The sequence below is a fragment of the Trifolium pratense genome, linkage group LG3 (genome assembly GCF_020283565.1).
Source record: "Trifolium pratense cultivar HEN17-A07 linkage group LG3, ARS_RC_1.1, whole genome shotgun sequence".
In the NCBI taxonomy this organism is placed as follows: Eukaryota; Viridiplantae; Streptophyta; class Magnoliopsida; order Fabales; family Fabaceae; genus Trifolium; species Trifolium pratense.
This window is the reverse complement of record NC_060061.1, coordinates 32,344,095-32,363,526: the sequence shown is the minus strand read 5'-3', so window position 1 is coordinate 32,363,526 and position 19,432 is coordinate 32,344,095. Positions and strand designations below refer to the sequence as shown.

At 32.7% G+C, this 19,432-nt stretch overlaps 4 protein-coding genes across 5 annotated transcripts; 1 reads left to right on the top strand and 3 right to left on the bottom strand.

Moving 5' to 3' along the window:
• The first annotated feature begins 1,147 nt into the window (after positions 1-1,147).
• On the top strand, positions 1,148-3,143 carry LOC123913404 (probable RNA-binding protein EIF1AD). The gene is made up of 5 exons (XM_045964132.1): positions 1,148-1,325; positions 1,547-1,714; positions 1,968-2,043; positions 2,586-2,712; positions 2,829-3,143. Exons 2-5 carry the CDS (start codon positions 1,601-1,603, stop codon positions 3,043-3,045), a joined length of 534 nt encoding a protein of 177 aa, XP_045820088.1. The 5' UTR covers positions 1,148-1,325; positions 1,547-1,600; the 3' UTR covers positions 3,046-3,143.
• Positions 3,144-3,351: 208 nt separating this feature from the next.
• Positions 3,352-7,198, bottom strand: LOC123913403. 2 transcript variants are annotated; one of them, XM_045964130.1, is made up of 3 exons: positions 6,791-7,198; positions 6,416-6,636; positions 3,352-6,134 (listed from the first exon to the last, which is right to left on the bottom strand). In XM_045964130.1, the coding sequence occupies exons 2-3, from the start codon at positions 6,534-6,536 to the stop codon at positions 3,586-3,588; spliced, it is 2,670 nt and encodes an 889-aa protein (XP_045820086.1). In that variant the 5' UTR covers positions 6,537-6,636; positions 6,791-7,198; the 3' UTR covers positions 3,352-3,585. The 2 variants fall into 2 exon arrangements, with proteins under 2 accessions (XP_045820086.1, XP_045820087.1); XM_045964131.1 differs by having other exon boundaries at positions 6,416-6,632; positions 6,791-7,147.
• A 2,294-nt stretch (positions 7,199-9,492) lies between these two features.
• Positions 9,493-12,180, bottom strand: LOC123913402 (repetitive organellar protein-like). Its single transcript, XM_045964129.1, has one exon. The coding sequence runs from the start codon at positions 12,142-12,144 to the stop codon at positions 9,676-9,678; it is 2,469 nt and encodes an 822-aa protein (XP_045820085.1). The 5' UTR covers positions 12,145-12,180; the 3' UTR covers positions 9,493-9,675.
• A 4,494-nt stretch (positions 12,181-16,674) lies between these two features.
• Positions 16,675-18,812, bottom strand: LOC123913401 (putative leucine-rich repeat-containing protein DDB_G0290503). Its single transcript, XM_045964128.1, has 2 exons — positions 18,640-18,812; positions 16,675-18,213 (listed from the first exon to the last, which is right to left on the bottom strand). The coding sequence occupies exon 2, from the start codon at positions 18,159-18,161 to the stop codon at positions 16,872-16,874; it is 1,290 nt and encodes a 429-aa protein (XP_045820084.1). The 5' UTR covers positions 18,162-18,213; positions 18,640-18,812; the 3' UTR covers positions 16,675-16,871.
• Between the last annotated feature and the right edge of the window lie 620 nt (positions 18,813-19,432).

Below are 19,432 nucleotides of genomic sequence, written 5' to 3'. Positions count from 1 at the left end.
TTTAGCGATAGAGTCTTTAAATTATTTAACTCTTCCCAATTAATTCAGTATTTAATCGTTACTTTGTCATAATAGATTCTCTCCGTTGAAAAAAAATAAAATAAATAATGTGTGTATTTAGACTATTGGATTTTTTTTTTTTTTTTTTATGAATTTAGAGTTTAGTCTATTGGATTATAGATATTTAATAATATTTTAATTAGAATAAAAATGAAGAAAAATTTGTTTTTATTCGAAGGACCATGGTGAGTGGCATATCATTATTTAATTGTACAACGACGAAGATTTCTCTTTTCCAAGATTGCTGATGATATCAATCAGGTGAATATTCGGATATTGATTCCCTTAAAACTATACTATAATGTTATATCCTTATGGAGGATAGAGTCGGCACTTGGAATTATGTTAAAAATTGATCGTCTAACTTTCATCCACTCACTCAAGAGGGGAGTTTGCACGTATATGTGTTGAGATAGACCTTAATAAGCTCTAACTCCTCATATTGTTAATTTTTTTTCCTGTCTTCGAATCTTCAAACGTGGCAATCTCCACGATATTATAATTTACATTTCAAATTGACATCCCTAAATGTCGGTGAAGATATGGATATACTTGCATCTAAAAATGTTGTTCATCAACAAGGCTCTTCGGGGTTTGAGGTACCCAAAACAAACAATATTCCTCCATGAATTTTCTAATATGCAATTGTAGAAGGGTCAAATGTCGTAATTTTCTTTCACCTATTTGCGACTGCATGAGAATTTATCATATTGATTTCATAGCAATTCATGAAACTCGTAATACAATTGAGAATGTTATTAAAAAAATAGGTATGAACAATTGTGTCAAAAAATAGGTAATACAACTCGTATTTGTTTTAGATGTTGTGGGTTTTTCATTAGGATTTGGTGTCTTTGGAGATCAAATTGTCCTCCCATCACAAGAATATCTACCATTCGACACTATATCGACCTCAATGTTAGTAATAATTCGCTTTTGACTTAATTAGTCTATACTAGCCCTCGAGTAGGACATAGAAAATACTCTATCGTAAACCTTACAGCGGATAGCTGATGTAACATCCAGATTTTGATCTAGAAAATGTGACTCTTTTTTTTTTTTTTTACATATAAAATGGTTATAAAATAATTATAAAATTAAAATAGTTATAATAATTCTCAATTTGCAAAAACCCTAAAACCCTTTTTTCCTCCCATAAACAAAACAATCATTCTTTCTCCTTCGCATGTATCATTGAGGAAGTCGTCTCCTTGTTCACTACTTAGCCGCATCATACACGGCATCTGCTTCACTGCTTCGTACAGGTTCAATTCTTTTCATCTACATACTTTTGTTTTTGTTTTTGTTTTTGGATGGAGCTTATACTAGGGTTTGGTTTTCTTCACTCTCCTTTTCTTCAAACCCTAACTTTATTAGTTTTTTAATAAATTGAACCGTTCATATCATCCATTTTGTGAACCTGTTATAGAAATTCAGTTAGCAGTATCATTCTGTACATATTGTTGCTGATATTTCTGATATGCAGAGTTTTGTGATTGTGATAAATCTTAGCAACAAGAAATTAAGAATTTGTGTGGCAATGGGAGGAGGAAGGAAGAATTTGAAAAGGGCAACTGAGGAAAAACATGTAACCCTTCAAGATGGGCAATGTATCATGCAGGTTGTGTCTCTTCGCGGCTCCAATCTCATTGAGGTAGTAGTGGTGCTACTTTTACTACTTTATATGTTTTAAATCTTCCATAATTTTCCTTAAAGTTTATGTAATCCGTCAATTTAGTATATGAAAATCTGTCAATTTAGTCTCCAACAGCTTAATAACAGGGATTGAATTGACAGATTTTATACACTTTAAAGCTAAATTGAAGTTTAGGGACTAAATTGATGGTTTATTTTTTACTTGTGTGTATGTAGTTCTTATCTATCCTTCCATTTTGATTTTTTTCAAGGTTATGGATGCAAGTGGCGAGAAATCACTAGCTCTATTTCCTGCTAAATTTCAGAAAAGCATGTGGATAAAACGAGGTTTGTCCTATTTAAGTACAAATTCAACGTCCATTGTCCTAATTCAAAAACCATTCAACAGGGTTATTTACTTACTTTTTAAACAACAAAAAATTGTTTCACTTGTAGCATTATATGTTTGTCTTTGTGAAGTAATGAATTTCTGTTATCATTGATTATTTTGCTTGTAGCATTATATGTTTGTCTTTGTGTCCTAATTGTTGGCCATATATACTCTATCATGGAATGTATAGTGTCTTTGGGAAGAAAACCACCAATTTTTTGGAGCTGATTATGACTTTGTTGTAACGGAATTATTTAAAAGCTGAATGAACTCCACTCCCCGAACCTATTTTGTCAAACAATCCATAGACATTAAACTTGGAATATTGTTTGGGCACTTGGCGAGTTCACTGCAGATCTCTGTTTTGTGTAACTCCAGCTTATCAGCATAAGAATTTGATCGAAATCCTGTGTATTGGTTGGTTTTGAAAACTATTTTTTTTCCTTGGTATGCCTTTACTTCATTGATAAACCAACCCAGGTGTTTTCTCAATCTTCAGGAAACTTTGTTGTAGTTGATGAAAGTGGAAAGAAAGAGGCTCTTGAATCAGGAAGCAAGGTTGGATGTATTGTTGTTCAAGTTCTTGTCTATGCACAAGTCCGAACATTACAGAAATCTGCAGAATGGTAACTCTTGATAATAACATCTTTGTTCATATTCTCTATATCAAACTTGGATGTTATATTGTAGCATATAATGGTATCTACAAAATAACTCATTTTTAATCATGTTTTATGTACAGGCCTGAAATTTTTAAACATGATTTAAATGAGAGAGCCACCGTGCAACAAGAGAATGAGACGGACGCGAGTGATGATGATGATGATGGACTACCTCCATTAGAAGCCAATACAAACAGGATAAGACCTTTTGAGCCGACTGTCGATGAAGATTTAGAATCTGATTCGGACAATGATGATTATTTTGTTGGCTCCAATAGTTCAACGAACACTATATAAAGAATGTTCTTATACTGTATCCATGTGATGATTCTCTTTAGTATTCAAATGTTTAACTCTACATGTCAATTATAGAACACATACAATTGTTTGTCTGATTTATTCCATAAGTCTTTTTTTTTTTTTTGGGTAAATTAATGATGAGGACCACTAACAAATAATTTAATTTAAAGCACAAATTAAAATTGCTAATGGGTATTATAAAAGGATATTTCATTTACCTAAAGGAAAATGAGACTTGCCTAAGCATTAAACAAGGTTTGTTAACACTTGTACTAATATATAAGAAACATAAGGAAGTTGATGTATATAAAAATTCAAATGAAATCATTTATACACCAAAAGAATATCTTTACAACAATAATCTTAATTGACGTGCATTACAAGTGCACAACACCTATTCAAGAACTGGTAATCTGGTATATACATACTAAAATTAAATTAAATAATGTAGCTACTGCGAATAAATACACCTATTGCCAATTTCAAGATGGATAATACTACATGAAAAATTATAACTCCCTCATTCTCTTTCTTTACTCAGATCATTTCCTGAATTGAGTATGAGCTCCTTGAAGATGTCCCTCTTATCAATTTACTTGGTGTAGAATAGCCCATCAGCTTATGAAGAGTATTTTTTAGTGACGACCTTGCCTCCTTTTCTGCAGACAATTTCCTGGTTTCAGACATATTGGAGGAAAATTCAGTCGATTCATCTGTCTCCGTTGGAGCCGCGATTGCACTAAAATATCTTGAAGCAACAATTTTCGCCTTAACTGTTGAGCTAGGAGAAACGTTTGGATTAACATATTCACCACCATTCAAGGAATGAAATTGTTGTGGAAGAAAAACAGGATCTACTTCTGAGGAGAAACTTTGAGATACAGAAAGGCCATGATCATCATAATATGAAATGGGTTTTGCAGGTGAGTAATGGTAATAGTTGACACGGGTTTTTGATGGTAGATTGTTGCTGCTAATCACCTCGCTTTGATGGTGAAGCTCGCGAGATGGAAGACCTATAGTATTTGATGAAAAAGGTACTACATGACTTCCATTCTTGAGTGAAAACTTGAGTACCTCTGAACATTCACCACATTTCAGCTTATGACACACCCTTTTATAAAGGAGAAAATCTGCAGGTAGTTGAAGCAGGTTTGAACATTTATGACAAGTGATGAAAGGAGCTCCACCTGCTATTGGCCTGTGATGTCGCTTAGCCAAGTTCTGTTTCTCCCTTAAATATTTCCTCACCGCAGTAGCCCGATAACTCTGATCATCAGAATTTGTTTCACTGCTATATAATGGGAGTTTAGAGGCTGTGAAGTGCCGTGGACTTGAAGAGCAATGGTCTTGTCCTTGATAGGATCTGTATAAATTGTCGTGTTGGAAATGAACACGTGGAGACAAATCTGCTGAGACATGGGAACAACAATGGTAACAACAATGATCAACACGGTGTGCACAACTTGTTACCTCAGCTGAATAAGGTATCCGTGAGTATTGATGCCTTTGGTGTGATATGATTCCATGATTACATCTACCATTACACCTAGCGTGATCAAGCGCGTGAGAAAACCTTCCCTCATGAAGGTCATGACTATGGTATTGGTATGCATGACCATGGTTTCCCTTGTAAGATACACCTTTGGACAATCTTCTATTTGTTTCCTCACTCACGCGAGACTGGTCAAGTTGGTCCTGCAACTTATGAATCATTCTCAACAGTTTCATCTTCTCTTGGTCAGTGTCCGCACGGGAGTCACGCAAAAGAAAGCTTGAACTCTGATCATGCATTCCATTTCTTGGCCTTCCACTTTCATTGTGTGATTGGTAACCACTTCTTTGGAAAGGAATTCTCGACGGAAACTCATGATCTCTCTTTGTTTTCATCAAACGTGAATTACCATGGGTTGTATTGTCCAACACCTTGATTTGATTCCTTCTGCTCTCTTTCATGTCATGATTCTTATCGTGTGGCATATGTGATTGATGTTGTGTTCCAAGATCACCATACAAGGAGCTATTAGCAAGGCCTTTACCCTTTTTGTTCCTTCCTTCATCAACAGTGTCGGTGGTTTTCAAAGAATCTAAATGTTTGACAGGGTAATGCTCATTCATTCCATCATGTGAAGAAAGGCCGTCATCATAAGCATAAGAGCTTCCGGTTGTTGCAGATTTAGACAGTTTGCCTTTTCCAAGAACAGCACTAAGCTCTGAACTATGATCTCTGGTACCTAATGTATCTACATTCTCAGTGTTTGGATTTTTTGTAGTAGTACCTTCTGTAGTGTCTATTTCGGATTTCGCACCCTCTATAGCTGCTCCCTCTAGTGGCAAATTTTCCCCTACAAGGTTTTCCCCAACTAGAGCTGATTTATCATTATTGACATCTTCTCTATCCATTCCAGAATTAACCTCCTCTAGCGGCAAGTTGCCATTATTCATGTCTTCTGCTCCTTCTAAAGCACTTCCAATAATTTCCACTTCAGGGTTTTCACCTGCTGTAACTGACTTCTCTTTGTTGGCATCTTCTTCATCTGATCCAGAAATTAACTCGTCATTTGCACCCTCTAGCGACAAGTTTCCTTCATTCAACTCTTCTGCTCGTTTTAAATTACTTTCAGCAATTTCCATTTCAGGTCTGTCACCTATCAGAACTGATCTGTCATCATCGCCATCATCATCAGATGAATAAATCGACTCATCTTTTGATCTTTCTAATGAAAAGTCTCCATTACTACTTATATCCTCAATCTCACAGTGAGTGATCTTATTTGAACCACCTTTGTTCGATACTCTACGCCTTCTGAGTGACAATTTAGGGATATCCAACTCACCTTCCAGTTCTTCTTCGTCTGTGAACTTGAAAGGTATTAACTGACCGCCACTGTCCTCACCGTTTCCATCCAAATAACATTCGCTTGAAGCAGTTGCTTTATCCTTCAAAATATCTTTCCGAAGAGGAACTTGATGCTTTCTTCCGCTACGTTGTTTACCTCCAGAAACAAGATCTGATGTGCTTCCAGGAGCTGCATTGATTTCTTGTATACTGGAATCTGAGTTCACAGCCATACTTTGTTTCTTAGCTGTATGAAATGAAAATGATATCAGTGATACAGAATGCAATCAGCATCTTTATTCGAAAACTTGGATTATTCATAGAATTTCACTTAAAGCAGTAGTATTTGGTTTATAGAGTGGACAACAGAAAACATAAAATTGGCATGGAAAATATCACAATTGATTTCCAAGAGTTAAATAAACTTCACATATGGATTTTATTTATTTTTTTTCTGCATAATTTTGCAACAGAGTAAAATTTGGAGAGTACAATAATAGTATACAAAAATTAAAATAGATTTTTCACCTTTAAGGTCAGTGCCACATCCACCACACTTGTACACATCATATCCTTGAGGCTCTGGAAGAAGGTTCCGACATTTCGGACATTTAACTATCCGAATTTTGGTAACTACTTTACCAGACATATTACTTCAAATGTTGAGCTTTGGCCACAAATTTTGCAAGTGTCAAAGGTCAAATTCCAAATATAGAAATCAAATCTCTCCCAATACTCTCAATGTCTGCCTAAAACAAGATAAATAATAATTAGAATAAAACAAAACACCTGCTTAGTTACTTATTAAAGAGGAGAAACATGACAGCATTCAAATTTTAACAACAAACTGCATAAAAATATCATAATAGTAATATTTATATTTATATTCTAAATAGTATATACCTTGGTAAGATCGGATTGGTAGTTGCAGTTGCAGGTGACAAATTAAATCTGAGGAAATAGATGAATTGAATTGAAGATGATGAGAAAGAGAGTCAGAAGTTAGAAGGAAATAATGAAGAGAGGAAGGAACATGTTGAGAAATGAATGAGAAAGAAGGTTCTAGTTTGGAGGAAAGACATAATAAAAGGTCTTGTATGAAATTGTTGTAGTTGGTGCTGCGTGGAAGTGAAACAAAAAGAGTCTTGTTCCATTTGGTGTATGTATACATAGTAACATAGACATAGTCAACTCGTTTGTTTGTGTTGTGTGAGAATTTGTCTCTTGTTTTGTTAAGAACACGCGTGACCATGTTTGTGTGTGTGTGAACTGGTAGAAGAAACAATACTAATAATGAAACAAAGTCAGCGGAAAGAATTTTTGGTCCCCCGTCTTCTTAATCTTACTTACTATTAAAGGCAAGGAATTGGTCCAGGAGGACCTGTTATTTTCTAGATCTTACAAAATATATATAGGAAATTGTCAACCTTATTTTTCTATATTTATTTAAATTTTCAAAATAAATAAATAAGGTGTAGTAGTATTTTTGTTTTTGGCATTTAGTCTAGAAATTTCATTTTAAAGATAAATAAATAGAGTTTTTAGGTTCGAACAGTGACTCCTACATATTTATAATGCGGTGTTCTTAAGTTAAGCTCACGAAAACGGCGTGGTAGTTTATTTTAGTGGTAAAAAGACAATTTTTTGATTTTCAGCTAGTTTAATCTAGTTCGGGATCTAAAATGACAAATTTTGTAGATAAAAAATATAAGACATGTCTTCTCTAAAAATCTCCGGTTTAAGTTCTATTAATTTTCTGATACAAAATTAAATGTAAGTATTTGTTCGGTTGTTCTTTGAATTTTATTATGACTTTCACTATCTTAGACAATAATATCTTTCTCCCTAAATTTATACTTCATCCATACCACAATATATATCATTTTGACATTTTTACGCATTAAGAAATGTAATTAATGTTTATGGAAAAGAGAAATTATGAGTAATTGATTTATAAAATTGTCATTCATTTATGGTATGAAAAAAATAAATTGAAGAATTGAAAGAAAAGAGAGTAATAAATAGTTAAGGGTATAATAGGAAAAATAGTATTAAATGCTTCATTGATAATGTAAAGCGACTTATAATTTAATACAATTTTTTTTCTCAAAACGACATATAATTTGATATACGGAGGGAGTATATTAGCAAAGGTAAAATAGAATTCTTTTTACTAAAAAAATAGAATTATTTTTTTAAAAAAATGATGAATATTACATTATTCAACCCCAAAATCATCGGGTGGCATATACTATAAGGAAAATGCTAAACAGAGACACTAGTTAAACATATAAATACAGAAGTTTTGTCTTGAAATTGGTGCATTCAAAACATTGAAAGTGTAAAATGTTATCTTATCAACATTAGTTTTACTTTTTTATTTCTATTTTTAGTATGCTTAATAAGTATCCGAGACACTGTTTACTATGACAATAATAATCAATACTATAAAGTAAAATGTGATTATGCATTTGAATTGTTCAACTCGAACCATCCACAACGGGAGATTTCTCTAAGTAAAACTACGGCATCGATTGTCCAATAATAATCAAGGTTAATTTTATTTTTATATAGTGTGTGAATCCGAATAAACTGAACCTATTGGAAACGGGTAGAGTATTCCTTAAAAATGATGATGGTAGAGTATTACTACTCAAGAATCTAAGAAACCATTCATAAATATAAATTGGAAGTGGACCTTGACAAAGTCATAATCCTTAGTGATATAGATTGGAGTCTTTATTTCCTTCTATTCAGAGGAAGATGACCACACACTCAAAATATATAATAACTTTCTAAAATTTTAGAATAAAATAAATCACATACACTCTGACATATTCTTAACACATTAGTTAATTTTTTGTTAAAACACATTAGTTGAAATTTAAATGATTGCATTTTTTCATTTTTTAAAAAATGATTACATGTATGATGTATCATTAGTTTAAAATAGATCCTATTAAATCATATATGTTTCGATGCGAGTATAACTCGGTTGGTAAGGAAAATTCGAATTTGGATTCTCCACTTATTCATGAATTTATAGTCATTAAGTTAATTGACCAACTTTTCTCTCTTTTTTTTTTTTTTTTTTGTAAAAGTCATACTTAAGATCTAGTTCACAATGCTGAATTGCTGATATTGTCAGACTGAACACCTTCACCCGAGTTCGATCTCAGGATCTCACAGGGGCCTGAATAAGTAATTAATTTCATTTTCTTTGAAAAAAACAGTAAATGTTGTAAATAATTGAGTAGCACTAGCACACACACAAGCCACCACTAATATCTGCTCCCTCCGGACACAAATATAAGAAAAAATAACTGTTTATGTGGTGTTTAAGAAATTTAGTTAAGTGTAGTTAATTTTCTTTATTATTGCAAAACATGAGTTAAGTTTACTATATTACCCTTTGAAAAATGATTTATGCCTTGGAAATCACATAAACTTTTGAAAAGTGAAATGATTAAATAAGAGTATATTAGGAATAATAGTATTAATTAGTTTAAAAGTAGTTAACTTTTGCTTATATTTGTATCCAAAATTTAAAGTGTTCTTTTTATTATATTTGTGTCCGGAGGAAGTAATCAACCAAATTAATAAATAGTTTTGATTTATAAGAAGAAACACACAAATTCTGCAATGTTTAGGTGCATAGCAGGAACAATTAAGAAACTGATAAAAATCTAATAAGAACCAAAATTAACAAAAACTAAACAAAATGAAACGACGAGACACGACTAAATGTAACCTTAGGAAGCGATAACAGCACGACTGCCACGACACCTTTAACCATATAATGTTTGAAGAAGTTCATTATATCCACTCTTGCAGTGCTCAAGTTTACTCTTATAGTCCTCAAGTGAAAGACATAGTTGTCTAATTGCTTCCTTCTTCTCCTCAGCCATATCCGAGATCACGCCATTCTGTCTAGTCACCTCTTTTTCGAGTTCTCCCAATCTCAGGTTCACGTTATATAGTTCATTCAGTGCAGTGTTATAGTCCATCATCAGCTCCTTCAACGATGTTTTTACATCATCAATATATTTCTGCATATTTGATATTTTATCATCGCGGGAGCATATCTCAGCTTTAAAATTATCAATTATGACATTGGCTTCAACTAGTTCAAGCATTACCATGTCCAATTGCTTATCTGTGGCTTCTGCATCATCCATTCTCTGTTCAAGTTCTTGCCTCAAAGAGATGATTTCATCTTGCAAAACAATTTTTTGAGTACCATGCAGCTCTTCTTGATTCAACTTTTCAGCTTCATATTGCCTTAGTTTGTTTTCTAATTTCTTGTTTCTAGAATTACAATCCTCCAGTTTAGAGGTCAATTCCATATTCATTTTTGACAAACTTGCAATATCAAAAGAGAACTTAGCTTGCCAGTCAAGCAATTCCGACTTCAATTTTCGCACCTCTTGCTCATGGTTAGTTTCATTAGCCTCATACATTTTAACCAAGTCTCCTAGCTTTCGATTTTCTGCAAGTAACTCCAATGCTGATTGGGCTGTCACTTTAAGCTGGCCATGCAATAGATCAGTTTCACATGACTTGCTGTTAAGTTCCATTCTTAAAATTGCAATTTCATCCTTCGATATCTTAACTTGTTTCACCAGATTTTCATGATCTACCTCAAGCCGGTCCACCAAATTTGTAATATCAGCAATTATTTTTAGCGGCTCCTCCCGTTTCAGATTCAATTCTTCCCCACTTTTCTCAATTTGAGTCTTCAACTTGAAAATCTCTTCTTCTGAAAGCTCCTTTTGTTTATTCAGTTCCTCCTCTTTCAGCTTCAATTCTTCATTCACATTATTAAGCTGAATCTCACTTTTCTCAATTTGAGTCTTCAACTTGAAAATCTCTTCTTCTGAAAGCTCCTTTTGTTTATTCAGTTCCTCCTCTTTCAGCTTCAATTCTTCATTCACATTATTAAGCTGAATCTCACTTTTCTCAATTTGAGTCTTCAATTTGAAAATCTCTTCTTCTGAAAGCTCCTTTTGTTTATTCAGTTCCTCCTCTTTCAGCTTCAATTCTTCATTCACATTATTAAGCTGAATCTCACTTTTCTCAATTTGAGTCTTCAATTTGAAAATCTCTTCTTCTGAAAGCTCCTTTTGTTTGTTCAGTTCCTCCTTTTTCAGCTTCAATTCTTCATTCACAGTATTATACCGAATTTCACTTTTCACAAATTGAACCTTGAACTTCACAATCTTTTCTTCCGAAAGCTCTTTTTGTATTTCCAGTTCCTCCTCTTTTAGCTTCAGTTCTTCACTCACGTTATTAAGCTGATTCTCACGTTTCTCAAGTTGAGTCTTCAAATACCAAATGTCTTTATTTGAAAGCTCTTTTTGTATTTTTAGTTCCTCCTCTTTCCGCTTCAATTCTTTATTCACATTATTAAGCCGATTCTCACTTTTCTCAATTTGATTCTTCAACTTGAAAATCTCTTCTTCCGAAAACTCTCTTTGTTTATGCAACTCCTCCTCTTTCAGCTTTAATTCTTTGCTCACATTTTCAAGCCAATTCTCACTTTTCTCAATTTGAAACTCCCAATATGAAATGCCTTTTTCCCAAACCCCTTTTTGTATTTTTAGTTCCTCCTCTTTCCGCTTCAATTCTTTATTCACATTATTAAGCCGATTCTCACTTTTCTCAATTTGAATCTTCAACTTGGAAATCTCTTCTTCCGAAAGCTCTCTTTGTTTATGCAACTCCTCCTCTTTCAGCTTTAATTCTTTACTCACATTTTCAAGCTGACCCTCGCTATTCTCAGCTTGAACCTTCAAATTGATATTCTCTTGTTCCAAAAGCTCAAGTCTAAAATATGACAATCTTAGCTCTTCCTCCTTTTCCAAGAACTTTTTAACCAAGTCATCATAACTTCTATTGTCCATCTCCCACAATAAACCATCATCCGAATTTTCGACCCCAACAAACTGGTTTTGTTCTTCCATACCAAGATAGTTCTCTTCCAGGTTAATACTTTGAAGGGATCCTTGATCAGGCATGCCATCACAATTGATCAAAGATGGGATATCAGTTTCAGGTTCAGAATCCCAGGATGATAAAGGTGATTCACAACCCTCATTCATAGAAGCCACAGAGCTATTATCATCATCATCATCGGTAGGAGGTAAGTCAGTTTTGAGAGATAGAAGCTCAAATTTCAGCAACTCTTGCTTCTGAGATGGAGTAACCGATCCACTTACTTCGTCACACTCAGCGTTAGAATAGCTAGAGCTCTCCATCTGGGCAAACTCAACAATAACAGCTTTGCGAAGATGAGAACTACAAAATAAAATAATGAAAAGTCATGAATAAATAGATAGTTATAATAACATGAACTATAAATCTGGATTGCAATTTGAAAGCCACTTAGCGACCAACAATCGCTTTTTCTCTATGCTGGTTTTTTCATCGCAAATGTACAGATAAATTGCTTGGCTTGTGAGAGTGAATATGATTGAATAAGCAACAGTAACAATAAAAATTGAACACTAGTATACATAGATAACAGATTGTTGTAGTCCTAAACAAAAGAAATAATTATACCTTAAACAAAAGAAATTCACAATTCCCAGATTATCTATAGTACATTGACAAGTGCCCTTTAGGGCGCATGTTAACTTTTTCCTTGAATAATTTAGGACAAGATCTCTTTCGACAAAACTATAGATATCATCATGTAATACACCTATCATATTCCGTGACAATCAAATTACCATTGCATCTGGTCACAAAGCATATGTAATTGGATCTTCTACTTGTTCAATAAAGAGTGCTAAAATTTTCTCACCATCACTTACTTACCAAGTTACCAACCAGTGATCGAATTGCTGATTCCATCACTAGTTTTATAAAGTCAAAACCATTACAAATTTAAAATTCAAATTCAAATCGGTCCTCACAATTTTCTAGTGTTTATTATGAATCTATTCTTTGACCTTTAACATGTAATTACGTGTTGAGTTGAAAATTAACATACTGTGACATGTTATGTTGATGATGAATGAAGTGATATTTTCTTCAAAGCCAAAATCAAGCGATAACACAACACAAGCATGTTTATAAGGACTGAATAATTGCTAACATAGCCAAAAATAAGACTAAAATAAAAAAAAAAGAAGTAGAGGTACCTGAATTGAATGAGAGAAAGAGATGGCGTAGCCAAAAATAAGAGTTTAGGTTTTTATATAAAACAAAATAATAAGGGTTCTGGTAGTTCTAAAATTTAGGTTGAGTTTGTTATATATAGTTTTTTTTATTTGTTTGTTAGTATCCTAGATTGCCTTTGCCCGCGTTTTTTGGGTTGGATCGTATATTTTTTTACTTTTTGTTGATATATAAAGATTATTATATATATATTTTTTATTTTGTTTTATCTTGTCAAAAAAAATATTTTTTTATTTAATTTTTTTGGTTAGGAAGCTAAAAAAAGAAAAAAAAATCACGAAGAAGAAAGAAGTTTTTCATTGCTTCTTTCAAAAAAAGGTTGGAAGTATATTTTAAGTTTGTAATTTGTAACATTTAGGTTCTTCCGGTGATCATCCGTTACTTAAAAAATCGAACGTACATGTTACAAAATTACAAACTTAAAGGATTTGTATGTTACAAACATAAAACTTAAAATATCTAAGTCACTAGGTTTGGTCTACTGGTGAGGTCGTATGCTCTAGGTCCCGGGTTCGATCCCCAGCTCATTGTAAACAAAAAAAGCTTAAAATATCTATTTATTATTTAAAAAACTTAATATATCAATCAATTGATAGTATATACTCCTTCGTTCCTTTTTAAGTGTCTTTTAACTGCGGATTTAACATATCCATTTAACTATTGTTTTGATATTCTAAAGGTACGTTCTCTTCGTCAATTACTGTTATCTTCGTCACCCCTCTTGATTGTTTTTTATTTCTCTTTATTTAAATAAGTGATATCCACATATTTTTTAGGTTTTATTTAAGTTTTCTCTCTTGAGATTGTTTTATCTGGTGTTGCTTTATCCCGTCTTAGACTCTTAGTGCGGAGTATTTGTTTTGTTTATCCCGTCTTAGTACGGTGTTTGTCACGTCTTGGTACGGTGTTTGTTCTTTTGTTCAGATTTGCAGGTTTGTTTCGATCCAATTTCAGTGCAGATTCAATCACTTTAGCATCATCAACGTTGCTGATCCGGATACATGATTATTTAGGACATTTGAAGTTTGTCAAATCAATAGTAGGCTTTGTCATTAGGCCGTTTCATACTATTAACTCGGATGTTGTGAGCTTGTTTGCAGATTCATTCTTATTAGTTTTTAGCGAAATTGAATATGTAATGATTTCGATTGATGTAATCCCTTGAATGAATGAATGAATATTATTGTTGTTGAGTAAAAAAAAAACATATTAAATTAATTTGAAAGCAAAAGTGTATGCAAAAAATAGGAATTTATTGGTGGATTAAAACGAAGGTATAATAGAAAGAAAATATGAAGAAAAAAAGTTTTTATATCACAATTATAAAAAATATAGTAAATAAATAAGGTTTTATGTCACGTGTCGACTCCACGTCTATTCTCAAAAAAAAATTATTACTTTCCTTTTTTTAGTAAAATTTTCTATTTTTTTAATGAAGATTTAATTTTGCATAGATATCTCAACAACTATTTGTTTCTTTTTTATCAAACATCTTATCGGATAAAGTTAATGATTGACATCACTATGTAGTGATTATCTATAACTTAAAGAATCTACCCACCAGACACTTTTTGGTTCATAACCTCTTGTAGCTATTCGTCGGATGAAATTAGTCTTCTCCTACTAGCTGACGCTAATGAGACTCTATTTTCTTGCTCTTTATTTGCTTCATTGTACCAAAAAATACATAGGCTTAAATGCAGTTTTACCCCCTGTTTTGAAAAATACGGAATTTTACCCCTCCTATTTTAAAATGCGGAATTTTACCCCCCTATTTTATAATTTGTTGGATTTTGCCCCACCACCAAAATTCTGCACAAAATCTGCTTCCGAGCCTCAAGTTCAAAGCTTCGCACAGAACTCAATTTGGATCAATAATTCACCAAACTAGTACCGAAACAACCGCAATCGAGTTAGTTTTCCACATAATCAAACTCCACTAAATTTGGAGTTACAAAGAGATATTAATTACCATTTTAGTGAAGGTATGTTCAAATTAATTATCGTATGAAACTACTACTGGTATTTTCGTCATGCCTCTCACCATGTAGCTCATTTTTTAATACTATTTACATGTATGGAAAACTAACGAAATTACCCTTTTTGGCATTTCAATTTCGTCGAATTTGGAGTTACGATGCGTTCGGTAGACGATGTTGAATTTGAAGGTCACAAGTAGATTTCTGCAAAATTAGTAATTAGACAGACCTTCACTAAAACGGTAATTAATCTATCTCTATAACTTCAAATTTAGTGGGGTTTGATTCTGTAGAAAGCTAACTCGATTACGGTCGTTTCGGTATCAATTTTGTGAATTATTGATCCAAATTGAGTTCTGTGCGAAGCTTTGAACTTGAGGCTCAGAAGCAGATTTTGTGCAGAATTTTGGTGGGGGCAAAATCCAACAAATTATGAAATAGGGGGTAAAATTCCTCATTTTAAAATATGAGGGGTAAAATTCCGCATTTTTCAAAACAAAGGGGTAAAACTGCATTTAAGCCAAAAACATATTATCTTCTTCTTTCTGTTTAGCATATATCTCTCTCAACTCAACATAGATATCATAGGCTTAAATGCTAGTATTTTTTATTCCACCACCAGTATCCGGCCCACTTAACCGCCTGATCTGATTTGAGGGTTAGTTCTAGTATCAAGTGGTTCCAACCCCTTCCCGATCGCAGTTTTGGTCACCATATTTTATAAAATGCACAATTTTGCTCCACCTACTTTGAAAATTCAAACATTTGGTCCGTTTTCTTTTAATCTTCAATTTTGATAATATGACACATTCTTTAAATAAAATGTCACATAATACATGCTTATGGGGCTGCCACGTCATATATAATTTTTGTGGGATATGGACAATCGAAGTTATGATGACTTGCTCTAAGTACGTACAGGAGAGCGTTGAGCAGTGGAACTAAAATTCTCCATATAAGCTGTATGTTTAGCTATATGAATAAGCCAATTTTGTTGAAGAATTCTTGTCAATTTTCTATTTCACTTGGCTAGCATGTTTCAAATAACTTTTTTTTTTTATTACATGCCATTATATATTAACATTAGTTTAAAAATTTAACTATTTAATATCAACTTCAACTATATCATTCATATATATTTTTTAAAACAATTTATTAAAATTATCTTTATATATTCTCATATGACCTTGCAGAAAACTTCATTCGCAGAAATAAAAACGGAATTTAGAAAAGTTAAAAGAATGATGGGTGGGGGGAGAAACCTTCGAAGTAAATGGCCCTTTAGTTTTTGACCAAGGCCAAGTTGGCCGTGTTCTATTTGCTCTGTACTTTGCTTTTGATTTTATTTTTTTGCTTATACTTTGCTATTGATTTTCTTTGAACCGTTTCATTGATAAATGGCGTAGCCCTCTAAATGTATTTTTAGGATGTTTTCAATATTTGCTTAGTTACTATTAATTAATTTAGGAGTTTTTTTTTTCACTAAGAGGGAATTCTCTATAAAATTGATATTTAACCATAAGCTGAAGTGAAATTGAACTCAGATTCCTTAAACAAGGTATTCAAGTTCGAACATTGTGGACGAAAAAAAGAAGTGATTTAGAGATGAAATTCCAATAAAGGTGATTAAGAAAGTTTACATCAATAACACATTAAAAAAATAATAGCGAGATTTTATTGATGCTATAATAAAAATGAGTAAACCACTGATTCTGCAATGTTTAGAAAACTAATTAGAACCAAAGAGTTATAAAAAAAAAAACGACGAGACACAACTAAATGTAACCTTGGGAAGCTATAACAGCACGACTGCCACGCCACCTTTACCTATATGATTTTTGAAGAAGTTCATTATATGCAGTCTTGTAGATCTCAAGTTTACCCTCATAGTGCTCATGTACTTGTCTAAGTGCTTCCTTATTCCCCGTGGTCATATCTGAGATCACACCATTCTGTCTAGTCACCTCGTTTTCGAGTTCTCCCACTCGCGGTTTCAAGTTATTTACTTCATTCAGTGCAGTGTTATAGTCATCCATCAGCTCCTTCAATGATGTTTTTACATCATCAGTGTATTTCTTCATTTTTGATATTTTACCATCGCGGGAGCATATCTCTGCTTTAGAATTAGCAATCATGACATTGGCTTCATCTAGTTTAATCATTACCATATCCAATTTCTTATTTGTGGCTTCTGCATCATCCATTCTCTGTTGAAGTTCTTGCCTCAAAGAGATGATTTCATCTTGCAAAACAATTTGAGTAGCATGCAGCTCTAATTGATTCAACTTTTCAGCTTCATATTGCTTTAGTTTGTTTTCTAATTCCTTGTTTCTAGAATCACAATCCTCTAGTTTAAAGGTCAATTCTGTTTTCCTTTTTGACAAAATTGCAATATCAAAATGCAGCTTATCTTTCTCCAAAGAGAACTTAGCCTTCGAGTCAAGCATTTCCGACTTCAATTTCTGCACCTCTTGCTCATTGTTAGTTTCATTAGCCTCCAATTCTGAAACTAACTCGAATTCTAATTTGTCCATACTTTCCTGTGTCACTTTAAGCTGAATCTCACTTTCCTCAATTTGAGTCTTCAATTTGAAAATCTCTTCTTCTGAAAGCTCTTTTTGTTTATTCAGTTCCTCCTCTTTCAGCTTCAATTCTTCACACACATTATCAAGCTGAGCCTCACTATTATGAAGCTTAAAATTGGCAACTCTGAGCTCTTCCTCCTTTTCATTGAACTTTTTGAGCAACTCTTCATAACTTCTGTTGTCCATCTCCCACAATAAACCATCATCCGTGTTTTCGACCCCAACAAACTGATTTTGTTCTTCCATACCAAGATAGTTCTCTTCCAGGTTAATACTTTGAAGGGATCCTTGATCAGGCATGCCATCACAATTGATCAAAGACGGGATATCAGTTTCAGGTTCTGAATCCCAGGATGATAAAGGTGATTCACAACCCTCATTCACAGACCTATTATCACCATCACAGCTAGGAGGAAAGTCAGTATTGAGTGATAGAAGTTCAAATTTCAGCAATTCTTGCTTCCGAGATGGAGTAGCCGATACACTCACTTCGTCACAATCTACGTTAGAATAGCTAGAGCCCCCCATCTGAAATTCTATGGCCAAACTCAAGGATAAGATCACTTTGCGACGATGAGAACTACAAAATAAAAATAATCATAATAACCATAAGATCACTTTGTGAAACAGAATGGATCACACTGCTATTGATTAAGACAAGATCTCTTTCGGCAAAACTATAGATATCATAATGTACCACACCTATCATATTCTGTGACAATCAAATTACCATTGCATCTGGTCACAAACCATATGTAATTGGATCACTCAGCTACTAACCGGTGATCAAATTGCTGATTCGATCACTAGTTTTATAAACTCTAAACCATTACAAATTTAAAATATAAATTCAAATTGGTCCTCAGAATTTTCTTGTGGTTATTATTTATTTTCTACAAAGCCAAAATTAAGCGATAACACAACACAAGCATGTTTTTAAGGACTGAATAATTGTTAACATAACCAAAATAAGACTAAAAACAAAAAAAAAATAGAGTAAAGGTACCTGAATTGAATGAGAGAAAGAGATGGGGTAGTAAAGTTGATTATCGTAGTATACAAAATAAAAAGGGTTTAGTTTTTCTAAAATTTAGATTGAGTTTGTTATAGATTGTTTTATTTTTGGTGAATTCTTTATTTTTTTGTTATTTATCAATCATAGATAGATTGACTTTGCCTGCAATTTTTGGGTTCGACCGTGTATATATATACTGAGTATATTTTTTTTAGGTGCCTATTTATTACGTTAGGTGAGTTTGTTAATAAAATATTTTTGTTTGTTAACAAAAAATAAATAATATATATGTCTTATGTTTTGATGAGTTTGTTAATAAAAGATTTTTGTTGCTACTAAAAAAATTAAGGTTATTGTTGATATTATGAAAAAGTCCACACCAAAAACAATGTATCTCTTTATATTATGTATGTATAGATTATAAGTTTGTCAAGGTAGTGTATAATAAAATAGCTTATAAAAATACAGCTTTTACTAGTGTGAACTTATAAAATAGCATAAAACTTAATTTATATTGCATAAGCTGTTTGCATAAGTTCAAAAATAAACTAATCCAAACGGGGCCATAATATTATTTATGTGTTTATTTTGTTATATTATTTAAGTAATTTGGTTTGAAATTCTACGATAAAATTTAGATAGGTTTTGCATGATATAGATTTACAATGTTACAGGATAAAGCAAAATGAAGAGTATTATTTCGCTTCTCGTTCGACACTATTATGAGATAGATTTTTTTTTATCACATCTTCATATTCAGAACTTTATAAATATAAAATAATTA